Source organism: Alexandromys fortis, unplaced genomic scaffold, assembly GCF_014885135.2.
Source record: "Alexandromys fortis isolate MF-2015 unplaced genomic scaffold, M_Fortis_MF-2015_v1.1 scaffold_233, whole genome shotgun sequence".
NCBI lineage: Eukaryota > Metazoa > Chordata > Mammalia > Rodentia > Cricetidae > Alexandromys > Alexandromys fortis.
In genome coordinates, this window is record NW_026068146.1 from 1,698,356 (window position 1) to 1,715,817 (window position 17,462).

The following is a 17,462-nucleotide window of genomic DNA, read 5'->3' on the forward strand; positions in this document are numbered from 1 at the left end:
GGGCTGCGTCCCCAGCACCCCAGCCGCCTGGCTAGCTTATGCCCGAAATAACAACACACAAACTGTATTCTTTTAAACACTGCTTGCCCATTATATCCAGCCTCTTCTCGGCTAACTCTCGCACCTGGACTAGCCCATTTCTAATAATCTGTGTAAGCACCCCAAGGTGTGCTTACCAGGAAGATCCTAGCCTATGTCCATCCTGGGTCGGAGCTGCCTGGGAGAGCAGAGCCTGGCGTCTCTGCTCCAGAGAGCAGAGCAGTCGGGTCTGAGCTCACTTCCTTTTCATCCCAGCATCCTATTCTGTTTTTTCCACCCACCTATGTTCTAAGCTATGAGGCCAAGCAGTGTGTTTATTACTTAACCAATTAAATCAACAGATTGATATATGACACTCCCACATCATTTATAGGTAGAAAACAAGCCTGGAGAGATAGGAGACTCATTGGTTAAGAGCACTTGCTGCTCTAGTAGAGAACTGGACTTGAGTTCCTGGCACCTACATGGTGTCTCACAATGGGCTGAAACTACAGTTCCAGGGATTCCTTTGCCCTCTTCTGATCTCCACATGTGTTGCATGCATTAGTGCACTTACATACAGTACACAAAATACTCATAAAAAATAAATATTAAAACAACAGAAAACTTATGGTTCAAGACAGACTAGAAAATAAATTTGTTTCCTTGATTTCTCTCTACTCTGAGAACTCTGCTCTTCCGAGCTCCCAGTCTCTTTATCTGTGAGCTGCAGCTCCACCCTCCACAGAACTCCAGCAGGACCTGCTAGCTATCTCAGAAATGCCTCCTGGATCCAGCTGCCTCACATCCGTCCCTATCTTTGTGCTTCAGACCACTTACATGTGTCCGCTGGATTTCTGTGTCAAGCTCCTGATTTTCTTCTTTGCTTTCACGATTTTCTTCTACATTCTACACATATAATGTCTGGGAATCTTTAAACAAAGTAAGATTTTTCCTTTGTTTAAAACTAAATGATAGTGGCTTCCTGTTATGTTCCTAGGCTCATTGTGTCTCAAAGATCTGTGTCTTGTATTGGCTAGATGATGTGTTCCTTGTTTTGTTTTGTTTTTTTTCTGTTTATTTACAGTGATGGTTGAGTTCGTCTTTTGGGTATGGTCGGTGTGGAATGGTCTTCCCCACCTAGCTCTTGTAACTTAGTTCTCCCTTGGCGGGGGGGTGGGGGGGGAGGAAGGGATAGTGGGGGGGGGGAAGATTCCTTGACTATCCAAAGCAAAGGAGATCCCTGCATTGATGTCTTGGTTGTGATTCTCTTTGTACTGCCATGGCCAGTGGAACAACAAACTGTGAGAGGCAAGAAAGTTCAGCTCAATACAACTACGTCCTGGGTTCTGACCTGGAGTAGTTTATTTTAGTCATATTTAAGCACAGACAATTTGACAAAAATTTTTTTGGTGATAACCCAGTCCCATGTACTACAATAAAGTTTACGACGTGATTACATTGAAACTCTTAAATTCCATCTTGCATAAAGATGGGATGGATCTGTTGATTGATAAGAGTCTGGGGGAGGATCTGGTGTGGTTCTGGTCACACAGATAGTGCAAAGGTCACCAGGCTATTAACCACATCCACTCCCAGTCTTCTGGATGGGTAACAGATGATGCACACTTTCCTTTGAAGGAACAACTCTGTTAACATTTCTGGTTCCCTTAGTGCTTATCTGTGAGCACAAGAACCTCTGTGCCTCCCATATAGCACAGATTATTTGGTTCTTGTCTATTTCTTGGTTATTCATCTGTAACACTTTAGATTGAATGTAAATCCATAAAAGGAGCATTGTTTATCTTTGCTGAATCTCAAAGGTCTAGCATGGAAAAGGAGATGATGTATATAGACACACACATTGTGTGTTAATGTATAAATGTATAAGGTATATGTGTATTAGACAAGGTCTCACTGTAAATCTGACTGTCCTGAAACTTGCTACACAGACAAGGCTGCTCTCAAACTCACAGAGATCCACATGCCTTTGCTTCTTAGTGCTGGGATTAAAGCCATGTGAAACACTAGATAAATATTAATGAATGCTTGGGAAGCAGTGTTCTGTACTTTTAAATAGTTTTTCTTGCGCACTAGACATTTGTAGGTCACTGAAAATTAAACACTTGTATGCCTGAGAGAAAGTTTTGTTAAAAAGTTTTACTAAATTAAGTTTAGTCACTCAAGTGTTATTGTACACTTCAAATTCTCCAGTAAATTGCCAGGTTCCATTTAAAGATTGTTAAAAATGGTACATTAAAGTGAAGTACAACCTAAGAATATGCAGCTAATCAGAAGGAAACCATAGATTTCTTATAATGCCTCTTGAGATAGCTACATACTCCAGTGTTTATTTGAACGATCTCTCTAACTAAGACTAATGTTGGTTGGTTCTAGAAAGAAAGGACTTGATTTGTATTGGACACAAGGACACAGTTTTTTCTCCAGTGAGAACTGAAGTGTACCTGATCTGTCACACCTGATCTGTCACACAGAGTGAACTCCTTTGTGTTTCATAAAGGAAGCTTAACATTCACTGTCAAATGATTTGTTGAAGGTTAGAAAGTTTTTGGCAAGGTCACAAATAAAATCCCATCTCCTTGGGACTGGAAAGTTGGCTCAGTGATTAAGACCATATTCTGCTCTGTGGAAACATTTTATAATAGCTGTATAATCTATTTCTGAAATATTAGCTTAAGACAGGCTTACAGTACATGATACATTTTTGGTATTGTTAATACTAAAGTTTGTAACAATATAAAATATTTGTATAAAATATGTTCATATTGGTCTACTTTTTAAATAAATAATTGCTTCAAAAAATGAAATTTCTGATACATGTTGCCAAAGACTTTCCAGAAATGTGCTCATTTATCTTTTACTAAAAACGTTCTAGAGTGCTTTTTAATTTTATTGTATTCTTAAAAACAGACTGGCTGCATCCTAGAGCATTACTGTTATTTCTGGTCTTGGAGCATCTGTTGAAAAGTTTGGTAGGTGGGTCCGCATCTTTGTTCTGCTATCTAGAGTCAGTTAGCCACTTGGGGTTAGGTGTCTGTTTGCTCTGATACCAGCCTCCTAACCTAAGATTAGATAAAGTACACAGAAAAGAAGTCACGAGAGGAGTTGAGACTGAACCGAGTGCACACTCCTCAGCCTCCATAGTTGTTGTTGTCTTCTTCTTCTTCTTCTTCTTCTTCTTCTTCCTCTTTTTCTTCTTCTTGCCTTTATTCAGTTGACTCTGAAAGAACAATCACATCCAAGGCCATTTTGTTGAAATAATATTTTTGTTTTTAAATTTCTGAAGCAACCAGTATCTAAATAAATTTTTCTGAGCCTAAAGAAAAATCACATTGCTTCAGTTTTAACATTAGAATTAAGTACATTATTTTTTTCTTGGTTCCTTCAATCACAGCTTCAAAATGATTTGTGTGTGTGTGTGTGTGAATGTGTGCCACTTGTGTGCAGGTTCTCTGGAGCTGGAGTGGTTGTGAGCCACCAGATACGGGTGTTGGGATCTGAACCCGGGTCCTCTGGAAGAGCAGCAAATGCTCTTCCCCTGAGTCATTTCTTCAGCTCCCAAAGTACATCCTGTCACCTCCCCTCCCCCTGTTTTTTCTTTTCTTTTTTTGAAGCTCAAGGACAGTTCATTAGAGTTCAAAAGGAGTACCTTAAGGTGGGTAAGCTGTAAATCTTTAAGAAGAACGGAGAAACCTAGCAGAAAGTCATGCTGCTTGAGTTAAGGCAGGAGGGTCAGCCACCTGGCAGAAAGCACCCATTTAAAAATTAAAGAAATAAAAATATTTTTGGGGTGGAGATGTTCTGGAGGCAAGAGGATGGACATTCAGTCTTGTCTCCATCAAATGGGTCCCACGACTTGAACTCAGGTTCTAGGCTTTGTAGCAAGGCTTTACCTGCTGAGCCACCTTCCTTCCCTCCCCTCCTTTCCTTCTACTTACAAGATAAACACTTAACAGCTGAGCTGTCCCTTCAGCCCCCCCCCCCCATCAACCACATTTTAATGCCTGATGGTGTTGAACTTGTTTCTGATATATTTCAAACCAATGAAACTGATCAATATTTGCTCAGTAAATGAGTGCTGCTGGATGTTGTTCTCAGCTAACATAAATATTATTACACAGAATAAAAAAAGAATAAACAAAAGCTATTTGGGGCATAAAGCATTTATCACTCAGTTTCCCAGCAGCTTTTATTAGTTTATTATCGGTTTCTTAACTCACCATAGTTCACTGTAAACTTTAACACCATTTTCTTGTAGCTTTATATGCTTGTTTTACAACTCCTATATTGAGTCAAGCGAGGTAATCTGACCTGCATGACAAATGGAGCATTGGGTAGTTTGGTTCACAGGGTGTGTGTAAAACTTTAGTGCATACCTGGATCACCTGAGTACACGCTAACAGGACCGGATGTCGGGACCTCTCCCTCCTAGATCCTGCTTCAGTTTAGGGACCCTTGAATACATTTATATTAGATAAGCCGCCTTAAGTCTTTATGAAGTTCAAGAACATTTGGGATCATCATCTGCAACCGACTCCCCGTGCAGCAGCTTGGAATTAAGCATGTCTTGCAGCTGTTGCCACGCTTTTAGTTTTCCTCCAGCTGAGGTTTCCTAGGCGGCCTCTTTTCGTCTGCGGATGAGGTTTTGACGTCGACGATTTGCCCTGACAGCGTCCCTTTCCCCAGAGCTGAAAAGGGACCTGAGCTCGCCGAGGTAGAGCGTGCCCATGTGACTATGAACCCCGTTGCCAGCGGCGCGGCCATTTTTGAGGCGGGCACTCAACCTCTTTGCCCTGTGGAGCCGGGAGGGCAACGGGGAGGTGGTTACCAGGACTCAAGATGGCCACCGTGCCCGCTAGCCAGCCCCCTGGCAAGTCAGCTAGTCCGCGTGGCGGCGAGCCTGCCGGAGCCGCTCGGGCAGCGAGCCTCTATGCTCAGGGCTGGGGGCGGGGCTGCAGCGGCCTGGCGTGGGCGGGGCGTCCGCCCTCCTCCAGTCGCGGCCAATCAGCGCGCGGGACCAGCTCGGCCCGGACCGCCCGCGCGCGGGGTGTGTGAGGACGCGCTCTTGGTCGCTGAGTGCCAGAGCTGGGGAGCAGTTGCTGTGGTACCTGCTGCTGCCGGGGTTGACGCTGAGCATTGGACACCGGGCACGGGGTGCTGTGCTACAGGACGGGAAGGTGACATGACGTCCTCCAGGTAAGCAGAGCGCGGCCGCTACAGCTATGCCCGGGCTGGGCGTGAGCTTGCTGATCCCGGGGAGAACTGTCGCCCCTTTCCTTGGATGGTCTGGAGCTACCCTTTCCCGCCGGTCCCCCTCAGGCTGGATGTTCTCACACTTTATCAGAGCATTTCTGGTTTCCTCCGAAGTTTTTGGGTCTGTGGCACAAGGCACTGCCCTATTTGTCGCCGTTTGCTTGAGGTGACCCTTGCTCAGATTTCAGGGTCTGTGGCTTGTTTGTATGTTTTTAATGAATTTCTCATGAAAATGTAACTACCCCTCGCCCCCACCGACCCGCCCAGGGATGATCCTGGCCCCAAGGGAATGTGCCTTGCACAGTGTGTGCCCATGCCTGTGTGTCATGCTGTCTGATACAACTTCATAGTTGGCCATGAGCAGATCTGCAAAGTTGGCGCTTCTCATGTAGATTGTTCCAAAGTTGTGAAATTGTGTGTCTAAAATATTTGCCTATGACTGGAATTAGTACTCTCGTTCTTGAAGGTACCATATGTTTACCTACTTTTATCGGAGCGTCACAAGTGAAATTAATTTCGTGAGATGTAGAAATATAGTGAAAACAGGCTCACCCAATCACAGGTTCAGGATTTTAATTATTCTTCTTTTTTTTTCTTTTTTGGCAAATGGTGATACCTAAGTTGCCTTGCTCACTTTATTTAGCTTCTACTGAATGTTTATGTAAATTTGACTATTTATATAAAAGATAACTTTCCTCATTTACCCAGTGTTTTGGAATGCCTTTTAAAAAGTAGATCTTGGTCTTTGTTTTCCAAAAGAAAGGGAGGCCCCAGCTCAAATCTGTGAGCTTTCAAGGACTTTAAGTCCTGGTAATTTAATGGATTTTGGATGGTAATTTTGGTACTCACTTAGTACCTAATCTTCAGGTAACATAGGATACATCTCGGTTGCTGCCTTTCTCTTAAATGCACAGTTTTGCAGTAAGACGAACAAAGAGTCATTATGCGGGAAGAAGTTAGGTGTGGCAATATGGAGCCCTATACAGGCTTTTTGGTAAGTAACTGCTGCATATCAACACACCTTTTACAGCTAATGGCCTTTCAGGATGGATTAGGATAGGCAGTACAGCAGCAGTTAATCCTCACTCTTCATTCCTGTTTTTCTTCCATCATCACAGATATATCAGGTGTGCTAGACAAATGCTTTCTGAACAATCTTCTCTTCTAAGTGATTTTTGTTGTTGTTCTGGGAATTGAACTTAGGGCCTGGCACATGACGAACACATCCTTTGGGTGGTTTTAATTGCCCATTTCTTCCTGTCCACTCCTCACTGGAGAAATGTCCAAATATGAAGCTTCTGTTGTTTAGCAGGTAGCAGCATGTCCAGTTTTTTTCAAGACTGATGTAAAAGTTAACACCAGCCTTGGAAGTATTTTGGAAAGATGGATAAATGATAGTGAAATTTTTGTCTGCTTCTTCAGGGTCCGTTTAAAGTTTTGAGCTACAGTGACATGGCTTGAAAAAAAAATCTCTTTGTTGTAGGAATTAAATTGAAGAAAAGTTGAGAGCCTTGCCCAGAACTTGTTAGTAGCAAAGTCAGGAATTAGATCTTGATGCCTTTGTAGAAACAGCACACTATTTTTAATTTTCTGAAAATTTATGCAGATGTGAGACATCTGTAGGAATTCTTTGGCTTTTCTCTTTCTGGTAACTTGGTTCAGACATGGCAGGGTGGATGTGGAAGGGAAGTGGCAGTTTGGAAAGTTCCCAGCGAGGCCTGCAGTGAATGCAGTTATGGCATTTCTTTAGCTTTTATCAGCCATGGTGTGAGGCGCGGTCCTGTTTATTGTTCAGTCTAAGAGTAAACCCAAGAGCTAGGTATTAAGATCCTTTTCTGGTGATCCCAAGTTATCAAAACCTGACCTCATGTCTTGTGTTCTTGCTTTTACCCCACTCTTAAAATAATTGTTGCTAAATATAGTAATGTGTGACTTTGAAATGGCTATCAGAGAATATAGGATTAGAAACTAGACACACCTTGAGTCTAAGTGAGGCTCCTTTCTAACTCCTTTCTACCACGGGCTTTTGTTTAATGATAGACCTCACTGTTGCTATATTAACCCGTGTCCTACAGTTTTAATGGGAAAATGAACTTTAAAACTTTGTCTTATTTTGGATATTTTGAGACAGGGTCTCACTGTGTAAACTAGGCTAGCTTAGAACTTGCTCTAATAATAGCCCAGGCTGGCCTCAAATTGAAACCCTCTTTCTTTTATCTCCTGAGTGCTGAGATGATAGGTGTGTGCCACTATTCGTTCAACGCTTTTACATTTTAAGATGTTTTATGAGTGGAATTTAGTTTTTGTCTTAAAAGCCTTAAAAACATCTCCCTAGGGAATGATGTCATCTGAAGAGGAAAGACATGTTTTAAACCTCACTTTATAGACAGGAACAAACGTACCTATGTAATTGCCGCACTTTACAGTTGACGACACTAAAGATTAGAGGTGGTGTGATTTGTTCACGTTCACATGAATTGTTATGCGCCTTGAACTGGGTCCGGGACTTCTGTGTCTCTCACTCAAGCCTATCTTAGTTAGCGAATGCCTCACTAAATCCCTTTTTAGTGTAGCCGTCAACTCTTAAGACTTTCTCATTAATTTTTTAAAATTCTTTTTTTTTTAAGCTTAAGGTCTTGAACGGTTTGACTGAAAGTAGTCTGATTTTCATAATTTATATTTTGTTCACTGTTAGTGACAAAGAAGCTAAATTTATGGCTTACGACACCGATTTCCTTGTCATGTGTATCAGATTCTAACTGGTCTTCATCTGGACTGTGATACAGCATATTTGATAAACTTATGCTTTTGTTACTCAGTTGTTCCAATAGAAATGTTAAAGCCTTAATTAATCTTAGGAGACTTAGTATTTAGGTTTTTTCTTTCTCTCTGTGGGAACTGCTTTAGCCAGGGTTAGAGTCTAAGTTAGAATGTAGACCTTTGACTACTGCTTTGTGTACGTTTTCCTAAATAACACTTTAGAAATTTCCGCGTGAACTTTGCTTTGTCTTCATAACCTCAGTGTACAGTCTGGTTGGGAACCAGGTTTGTGGGGCACAGTGTTGGGGGCAGAGAGGGTATGAGCTATGCAGTCTGTATGGCCAGGCTAGGTCTGGCTGACACTATTTTGGGACTGAGTACAACTGTGCCCTCCGTCATCTTCATTCTGGAACTGCTTCTGTGGGTTAAGCCCACACTGGAAAGTTTGTTTGGGCTGTGGGTGGGGTCCTGGGGTAGTTTTCACTGTAAGACTCTGGAGTTTTGAGGTACATCCAACAGAATCATCCAAACCACTCAGACGGAGAGTATTATGTGGAGACCAGAGTAGGGCTAAGATGGACTTTTGTTGAGATAGTTTCTTTCAAGCGTTTGGACAGAGGTCCAACGCTTTTTTTTTTTTTTTGGGCTTTTCGAGACAGGGTTTCTCTGTAGCTTTGGTGCCCATCCCGGAACTAGCTCTTGTAGACCAGGCTGGCCTCGAACTCTCAGAGATCTGTCTGCCTCTGCCTCCCGAGTGCTGGGATTAAAGGCGTGCGCCACCACAGCCCGGCTGGACAGAGTTTTTAAATTCATTTTAGGACCTGTGCCCGCCCTTCCTTCCTTCCTTCCTTCCTTCCTTCCTTCCTTCCTTCCTTCCTTCCTTCCTTCCTTCCTTCCTTCCTTCCTTCGAAAGAATTTTAAAATTCAGATTGCTAAATAAACTGTTATGTCATAAGGTTTCTTGGTGGGTCAAGTAAAATCGTAAGATACACTGAACTACTTCCTTCATGCCCTGTCTTGAGGAAATGGAAACAGGAACCTTTTCCTATGCTAGTGTTGTCAGCTGCTAATGCTCGTTTTTATAAATAGGTCATCTTTGTTTGAGAAAACACACAAGGGTTTCTAACTCTAAATCCTTCCAGTCAGAGAATTGCTACATTAAGCAGAACTGTCAAAGATAAACTGGAACCAAATGATAGTTGACTGTCCAAATGTTAACCCCTTCCTGTGCATTGACTTGCTGCCATGTCTTTATCTCTGGTTGTTGATTTTAAAAATTGCTGCAATAAAACATAAATGAAGCTGTCTTAGAAGCCAGGTGACTACAGATCCCAGTTTGCGCAGAACGGAGCTGGATGATGACTATTATCTTGACATAATTACTGGTAGTTTTTTTATTTGTTCTTGAACGCATTCCATTTGGATAGTAAATTATCTGGTCACTTCATGTATACAGTATAATCATATTGTAACAGCAGTTCTCAGTTGTTGAAATGTTGTTTAAAATGGACCATAGATAATGGCTGCACCCCCTTTTTATGGTCTATATCTGGGTGTTTTTCCTAGACCAAGCATTTTTATATTAAAAGAGTTCTGAGTGTCTCAGTGTAGTATATTGAAAAAGATAGCACATTATGTAAAGTTTAGAATCATTTACTTGCTATCTGATTTTTGGAAGGTTATGTAATCTTGCTGAATCTTTTCCTAGGAATTCTTTCCTAGTCTGTTAAACAGAGATAATAATAATGCCTTCTCTATTATTGTTGTTGTGCGGGTTTCAAAAGGAGCTCACACAGTAGAAGGAGAAAGAGCCTACTCCTGCAGATTGTCCTCTGACCCCCACACAAGTAGCACACACAGAGAATAAATAAATAAATGTGCGAAACCAGTGTTATATCACTTAGAGGAACTTGCTATTTGGTGGAGCATTTACTGTCAGGAGAGCAGGGATATAATAGAGGAGTTGGAATAAAGAATTTGCGGGTCAGGGGTAGAAATAACCAACATGTTTGTGTGTTGAAAAGAATGTCTCAATAGGAAACGAAGCAAAGCAAAACAGATAATGCTGGTCAGTGATGAATTTTTCTAGAATATGCAACCGGAGATAAGAATTAGGATATAAATGGAAGGGTTGTATAGCCAAGGATAACACGTTACCCTTTTTAGTTTGTGTTTTTTATGCTAAAATATATATACAGTAAAATCGTAGATCCTGCATCCACTGTTTGTTTTTTCCCTCAGTGTTGGAGACTGAACCTTTAATGTCACACATGCTACACAAATGCTCTACTGTTCAGCTACATTCCTGGTGTAACCGAGTGTTGACAGTACAGTTGCTTGTGCAAATGGCACTCAGATTTAGATATGGACAACTTTTGAGAAGTTCCCTTTTACCCCTTTTAGTTAATCCTGTTCCCCACACCATCCAGACAACTACTTTCATACTTCTGTTAACACTGATTAATTTTACTTTTTCTATAAATTTATATAAAGGGTCTTGTATAGGGCTCCTTGGGTTTGCTTACTTTTGTTTATTATAATAATTTGGAAATTCGTCTGATACGGAATGTGTCAAATGGGGGGAACGCCAGTTAAATCCCAAGCTAACTACAAATAGGGTATTCTAAGGGAATACTCACAGAACAGGTATGGGGGTCTAACATCAAGGTGTAGAGCATGGGAAGAGAGAGGCTAGCGGGCAGACTGTGGCCTTTTGGCACCCCAAAGCTACTCCTCAACTTGGTCCATCCTCTCAAAGGTCTTTGGCTGAAAGAAGTTCCCCACCTTTTGTTTCACCTCCGCTTTTGTTTAAATAAGAGAGTTCCAAACTCAGTACAAAACCATATAATAAGAACAGATATCAAGTATAAAAATTAGAATCTATCTGTGTGTGTTCGGTTCAAATGACTGTACAATTTACATTAATTCTTCTGATCATTATAAGTTACCAATTAATCTCCCGCCTCCCTTTATTTTACAGTACTGGGAATTGAACTTTGGGCTTTGTGAATGCTAGGCAAGTGCTCTACCACTGAGCTGTATCCCAATCTTCCTTTTTTATTTTGAGTTTCCCATGTTGACCATGAACTCACTCTGTAGCTCATATAAGCTTTGATTGGCAAGTTTCCTGAGTACGTGAGATTGTGGGTCTGTCCTGTCACACCTGGACTGACATCATAGCACCCCCTACTCCTCCACCCTGTTCTTTTTCTTTATGGTATGGTATGAAGAATCAAACCTAGGGCTTTCCAAAGCCATCTATCCCCGAGTTATAGCTTCATTGCCAACTCCCATGTGGGGGTCTCTCTCTCTCTCTCTCTCTCTCTCTCTCTCTCTCTCTCTCTCTCTTTGAGGAAGGGTCTCACTATAAAGTCCCTTCTGGCCTAAAGCTTGCTATATAGACTGGTTTTGGACTTGGAGTTATCCTCCTGCCTCTGCCTCCAGATTAAGGGTATACTAATGTGGTGGGACCTTTTAATTAAGTTTTAATATGTGGGAATTTTTTTGTTAAGTCTTATTTATTTTATGTGTATGGGTATTTTGCCTGCAAATATATCTGTGCACAACATGTGTGCTTGCTGCCTAATGAGTCCAGAAGAGGGTGTCAGATCCCCTTGAACTGAAAATTACAGACATTTGTGAGTTGCCCACCATGTGGGTACTGGGAATTGAACCTAGGTCCTCTGGAAATATAGCCAGTGTCCTTACCTGCTGACCTATCTCCAGCCCTCTCATTATTTTCAATGTTCTCTCTCTGTGTCACCCCACCTTCTTTTTGTTTGTATGTTTGTTCTGGCTTTTTTTTTTTTTTTTTGACTATCCTGAGACTTATTCTTGAAGTCCAGAATTGGCTTACAATGTAAGAACCTCTTGTCTGGCCAATCTAGTCTATGATGCGAGTTCCAGGACAGCCAAAAAAAGAACCTGATTTGGAATTTCCCTCTGTATACCGTGATTACCATTAATGAATAAAGAAGCTGCTTTGGACCTATAGCAAGGCAGAACTTAGCTAGGCAGGGAAAACTAAACTGAATGCTGGGAGGAAGAAGGGCAGAGTCATAGAGAAGCCATGTAACCCACTGAAGACAGATGCTGGGCACTTTGCTGGTAAGCCACTGCCACATGGTGATACACAGATTAATGGAGATGGGTTAAATTAATATGTAAGAGTTAGCCAAATAGAAGCTAGAGCTAATGGGCCAAGCAGTGATTTAATTAATACAGTTTCTGTGTGATTATTTCAGTTCTGGGTGGCCAGGAGGAACAGGCGGCCTGCTACTACAAGAATCTCTTGTCTCACAGCCCTGTTGATTGCTGGAATTATTGTTGTGTGACATAGTGATTGATTCATATCTGTTAGATTTATTTGTGTGTGTGTGTGTGTGTGTGTGTGTGTGTGTGTGTGGTGTGAGTGTCACTGGGTGGAAGTACAATTTACAAGAGTTGCTTCTCTTCTCTTCATGTTGGTCTCTGGGATGGAATTCAGGTCCTTAGGCTTAACTGTAAATGTCTTTACCTGTTGAGCCATCTCACTTGTCCTCCAAATTTTTATTGCTGTGTGTTTGATTATTTTGACACATGGTTTTGTCATGTACCCTATGCTAGAATTATAATTCATTTCATTATATTATTATTTTAGTCCTCTTATATATACAAATACTCACTTTATGGCCTATACTATAGTCTGTTTTGGTGAATGTTACATTTGATTTTGATTTAATTTCTTTCTTTAATGTGTGTATGTGTTCATGTGCATATGTTATGTGCATATGTGGAGACCAGAAATAGATATTGTGTGTCTTCCTCTATTTTTTTCCATTCTGTTTTTTTGAAGCAGGTCTCTTATTGAACCTGCAGCTTGCCATTTTGACTAGAGTGGTCAGTGAGCCCCAAGGATCTCCCGGTGTTGGGAATCTAGAGGTGGGACACACACCCAGCGTTTGTGCGCTTTCCCTCCTCTGCTTAAACATTTATGTATTTGCGTGTCTCTCTGTGTATGTAAAGACATGTGCCATGGTGAGAATGTAACAGTCAGGAAATCCACAGGGAACTGGGTCTGTCCCTTTACCATAGGGGTTATAGATACTGAACTCAGGTTGTTGGACTGAGCCATCTTGCCAGCCCTTTTGGTTCTCTTCTGAGGACATGAAGCACTTAACTACTGAGTCACCCCTTAGTCTCATTCAATAACATTTCGAGTGGAAACCTCATGCTGCAGTTGTTTAATTTAGCATTTTATAAATACAAATCATGTCCATTTGTTTTAATTATTTTAAAGATAGGATTCATATAGTATAAGATAAATTTAGACTGGACAGATCAGTATTTCTGTTACACTTAAAGGGTTGAATAACTATCATTGCAGTATAATTTTAAAACATTTTTATCAATTTAAAATGAAGCACCGTAGATGTTAGCAGTTCCTTTCCGCCTGCCCCATATCAACATCCATCCTTTGGCAACCGTGAAATCTACTTTTTTTTTTTTTTTTTGCCTTTGAATTCTTATTCTGATGTGTCATGAACACAATCATGTGATAAGTTCATCCTTGTCCCTTCTGATTATCAGTATTTCATTCCTTCTTATGGTTGAATACATCTTAGTGTGTAGATATATTTTGTTTACCCAGCTATGTGGGTTATTTTCACTGTGGTTATTATGAATAATATTGTACTGTAAGCATCCATGTGTAAGCTTTTGTTTGCCATATGTTTGTTTCTCCTCGGAAGGGACACAGTTTCATAGGATAATTTTATGTTACTTTGTGAACAAGAATCCCCGGAAAAAAGCTGACAACAAAGGCTGCCTGACTCATTAGAACTTTAGATGTGGAAATGATGGAATGCTGCCAAATCCAGAGCCAAATTATCTTGGACCATCTTTAACCCCCTAACAACCAATTATTACCTTCCTCTCTATATGACCTAATATCTTTGTGACCGTTAGGTAAACCTTTTGGAATGTACAAACAGATCCGAGACCTATAGTGAAATATTCCAGCTTTTCTGATGTTTCTACCAGTGTATCCAGAAATATCTGATTTTCTTTGTTCTGTTACTATAAAACTTCATAGAACTGTTACCACGTTGGAACATAGTATTTGGGGAAACTATACCTGTGCATATTCACTACCAGTTGGCTTTGGAGTAAACCATTTCTTTTTTTTCCTTTTAGGTGAAACAGTTGCCCCCATCCCCTAGTTTTCCCATCTTCTTCCTTCTCCATTGCCTCCTCCTCCTCTTTTAGGAACTGCTGAACTGTTTTCCAGGTGTGGCTGCATCATTTTCCATTTCTGGTTCCTTAGCATTCTTGTTACTTGCTACTGTTCCCAGTCTGCTAGGAGTCCTGTGTGCTTGTTGAGACACATCCTAAGCACTCAGGCAGTCTCACACTGTCCTGAAACTCTGCTTGTGCGTGTGCAGCCTAGGCAGGCGGTCGCCCTTCCCTTGTCTTCCTTGAGCAAGCTCACAGCGATCGCAGGAACATTTAGGCTGTCCCAAATCCTCTGTGCACATTTATTTCTCACACTTTTTCTTTTATGTTTTTGGTTAACTTGTTTGTTCCAATTGCTTCAAGCAGCTGGAATGTTAAATAATTGCAGCTGGTTGTTTTTGACAGATACTCTTGGGGGAAACTCTTAGCACAGAGCACGATCAGGTCAGATATGGGAGGCCTTGCGATTGGAGCTTTTGAAAGGACTGTCAGTAAGCTGAAATGATAGCAGCTCTCTGAAGTGACGCTTTGAAAGAGCACCAACACATTTCTCTCTTTTCTAGGGCTGCCTAGCATCTGGGTTTAGTGTTTGAGGGTTGCTGCTTTTCAGATTCCCTGTGGGTTGGGGAGAGACAGATAGGAATAGTGTCCTCCTCTGGTTTCCATTGCTGCGACGAAGGTTATACTGAAGCAACTTGGAGAGGAAAGATTTATTCAGCCTGAAGTTCCAGATCACAGTCCATCATCAAAGGAAGGCAGCGCAAGAACTCGAGCGGGGAGGACTCTGGGGGCGGGAAACCAAGCAGAGGCCATGAAGCAGTGCTGCTTGTTGGTCAACTCCTCGCTGCTTTGGTTTGCTTTCTTACACAACCTAGGACTACCTGCTCAGGGTCTGCCTCCCTCCCAACCCCATGAGCTAGGCCCTTCCATATCAATCATTAATCAAGAAAATGACCTACTAGCTTGTTTATAGGCAACCGATGGGGGTTGTTTTCTCAGCTGAGGTTCTTCTTCCTAGAGGACTCCAGCTCTGTCAAGTTGACAAAATCTGCGCGGCACAGTGAGCATTTTTGTCACCTTTCCATGGCTGTGTGTGTATTTCCTTCAGGTCTGGAGTTTGGAATCTGTTATCTAAAGATGAGTCTGTTTTGCAGTCTGAGCATGTTTATTAAAACATTAGCTGGGTGTGTGGTCCATGCCTGTAGTCCCAGTCCTCCAGAGGCCTGGCCATAAGCTACAGTGCAGTCTAGGCTACACAACAAGACTGTCTCAAACAAGCAAATGTGGCAATACTTCAGTATTCTGTCCAAATAAGATAATGAGCCAAATGTTTACTTATGGAGTTGCTTTGTCAGTCAGGCCAGACCTGCAGGGAGCTTCCTAGCATGGCCTCATTCATTTGTGAGGAAATAGTGCAGTATTTTAGATGCAAACAGTACTCTCTGATCTGTGTGTCAGCCTTCCACTTTGGCAGTTTCTTTCTGCAAGAAATGTGTATATTTAGGGGCTGGAGAGGTGATGGAGTTAAGAGCCCTTACTGATCAGTTCAATTCCCAGCACCCACACTGGGCCTATAACTCAGGTTCAAGGAAATATGGTACCCTTTTCTTACTTCTGTGGGCTTAGAAACATAAGTACACACACACACACACACACACACACACACACAGTAAATAAGAGTAGAATAAAATCTTAAATAAAATACATGTATGTTTAGATTTCAGCCTCTTAGAGCCAGCTGTTGCTCTCCTCATGTATCAGCTGTTGGAGGAGTACTCAGTCCATCAAGACTGATCCCACCCTCTGTGGGAGGGTTTCCTGATAGCCATCTACCAACATCATATCTGGAAAGAGATGAGCTTCCATAGCTTCTGTATTTGGCTGAAACAGTTATGATACCTAAAACCACAAACTGTTATTCTCCGGAAGAAATCTGTTTTCAAAGATAATCTCCTAGGGGACTGACTAGTCTGGCCACCCATTGTCAAAGAGCTAATTAAAACCGCTAAACTAAAATGGAAAGCAGGAAGAGGAGATTTACTCAGTGTGACTGTTGGGAAGAGTGACAAAAAGATTCAGCCGAGCCGCACAGAACTCTCTTCAGAATCCTGAAATGAGATCCAAAATACTTCTTTCTCTTCTTGTCTCTTGCCTCTTGCTCCTCCCTTATTCCCCTTTCTTCTCTCCTGCTTCTCTCCTGGTTTCTCTGCCTGTCTCTCTCATGTCCTTACTTTAGCAGCAGCCTTTCACTCGGTTACTCTCCCCCTCCCACAACCAACCTCCTGAACTGACTCTATTGGCAGTGACATACCTCGGCAGGGCCTGCCAAAAGGTCGCCACTTAGCCTTTCTTCTTCATTTTCTCATTACACTCTGTGAGTTTGAGACCAGCCTGGTCTGCAGGACCAGTTCCAGGACAGCTGAGGCTATCCAGAGAAACTTTGTCTCAAAAAAGAAATAAAACAAAAAAGTCTTTATACTGTGGACACAAAAGCAACTCTCAGCTAGGGGTAAGAGGTAGTGTTAATTTCAAAGATGGGAGGAGAAAGACCATGGCCAAAGAACAGGGCCAAGTTCATTAAAGTAAGTGATTAATGACAGCAAGCTTTTAAATTCATGTACATGGGCTGCCTCCACCTAAGGAGAGGTCTGAGAGGGCAGCATTGGATGAGAAGAAGACAAGGCTTTTATAGCTCAGGGGTAGAGGGTTCCCAGATGCGGGATTTGGTGGGCAAAATAGATGGGGTTACAGGAGCAGAACATAAATCTAAAAAGTTAGTCCCCCCAAAACAAAGACGAGGTTGCAAGGTGTGCGTAACAAGGTAGTCATTGGCAGTCATATAAACTTTTGAAATCAGTGAGTGGTTATAAACAAAAGCATGGTTGTCATTCCTGAAACATGCAGTTACAGAACCATTTGTAATTGAGGTTACAGGTGGGGCATAGTCCAATCCTTGAGAAACAGGTTTAATCATAAACAAGAACGAACCTAGTTTGTCTTTGCTATAAAATGGCTTTTTAGACCTAAGCTGGAGGCAGGCTAGTTTCTCGGTGGTTTACTCAAATACGAGAGAGCATATCAGGAACACAGATTTAGGCTACACCAAGCTCTGTGTTCTAACATGGAAGCACGTTTCCTGAGGTTTTTGTAGTAATAGAACAAAGAAGGCTAAAAAAGAAGTTCCCTCCCTCCCTCCC

General features: G+C 41.8%; 1 protein-coding gene across 2 annotated transcripts in view; it reads left to right on the forward strand.

Moving 5' to 3' along the window:
* Adk (adenosine kinase) overlaps nucleotides 1-17,462 on the forward strand; it is a 393,218-nt gene that overhangs the window by 29,272 nt on the left and 346,484 nt on the right. Inside the window, exon 1 of one of the 2 annotated variants that reach the window (XM_050127018.1) lies at nucleotides 4,760-5,235. The exons of the other annotated variant lie outside the window; for it this stretch is intronic. Within the exon in view, the coding sequence (XP_049982975.1) occupies nucleotides 4,775-5,235 (461 nt within the window). The 5' untranslated portion in view covers nucleotides 4,760-4,774. Of the gene's footprint in view, nucleotides 1-4,759; nucleotides 5,236-17,462 lie in introns of those variants that run through there. 2 annotated transcript variants of the gene reach the window in all.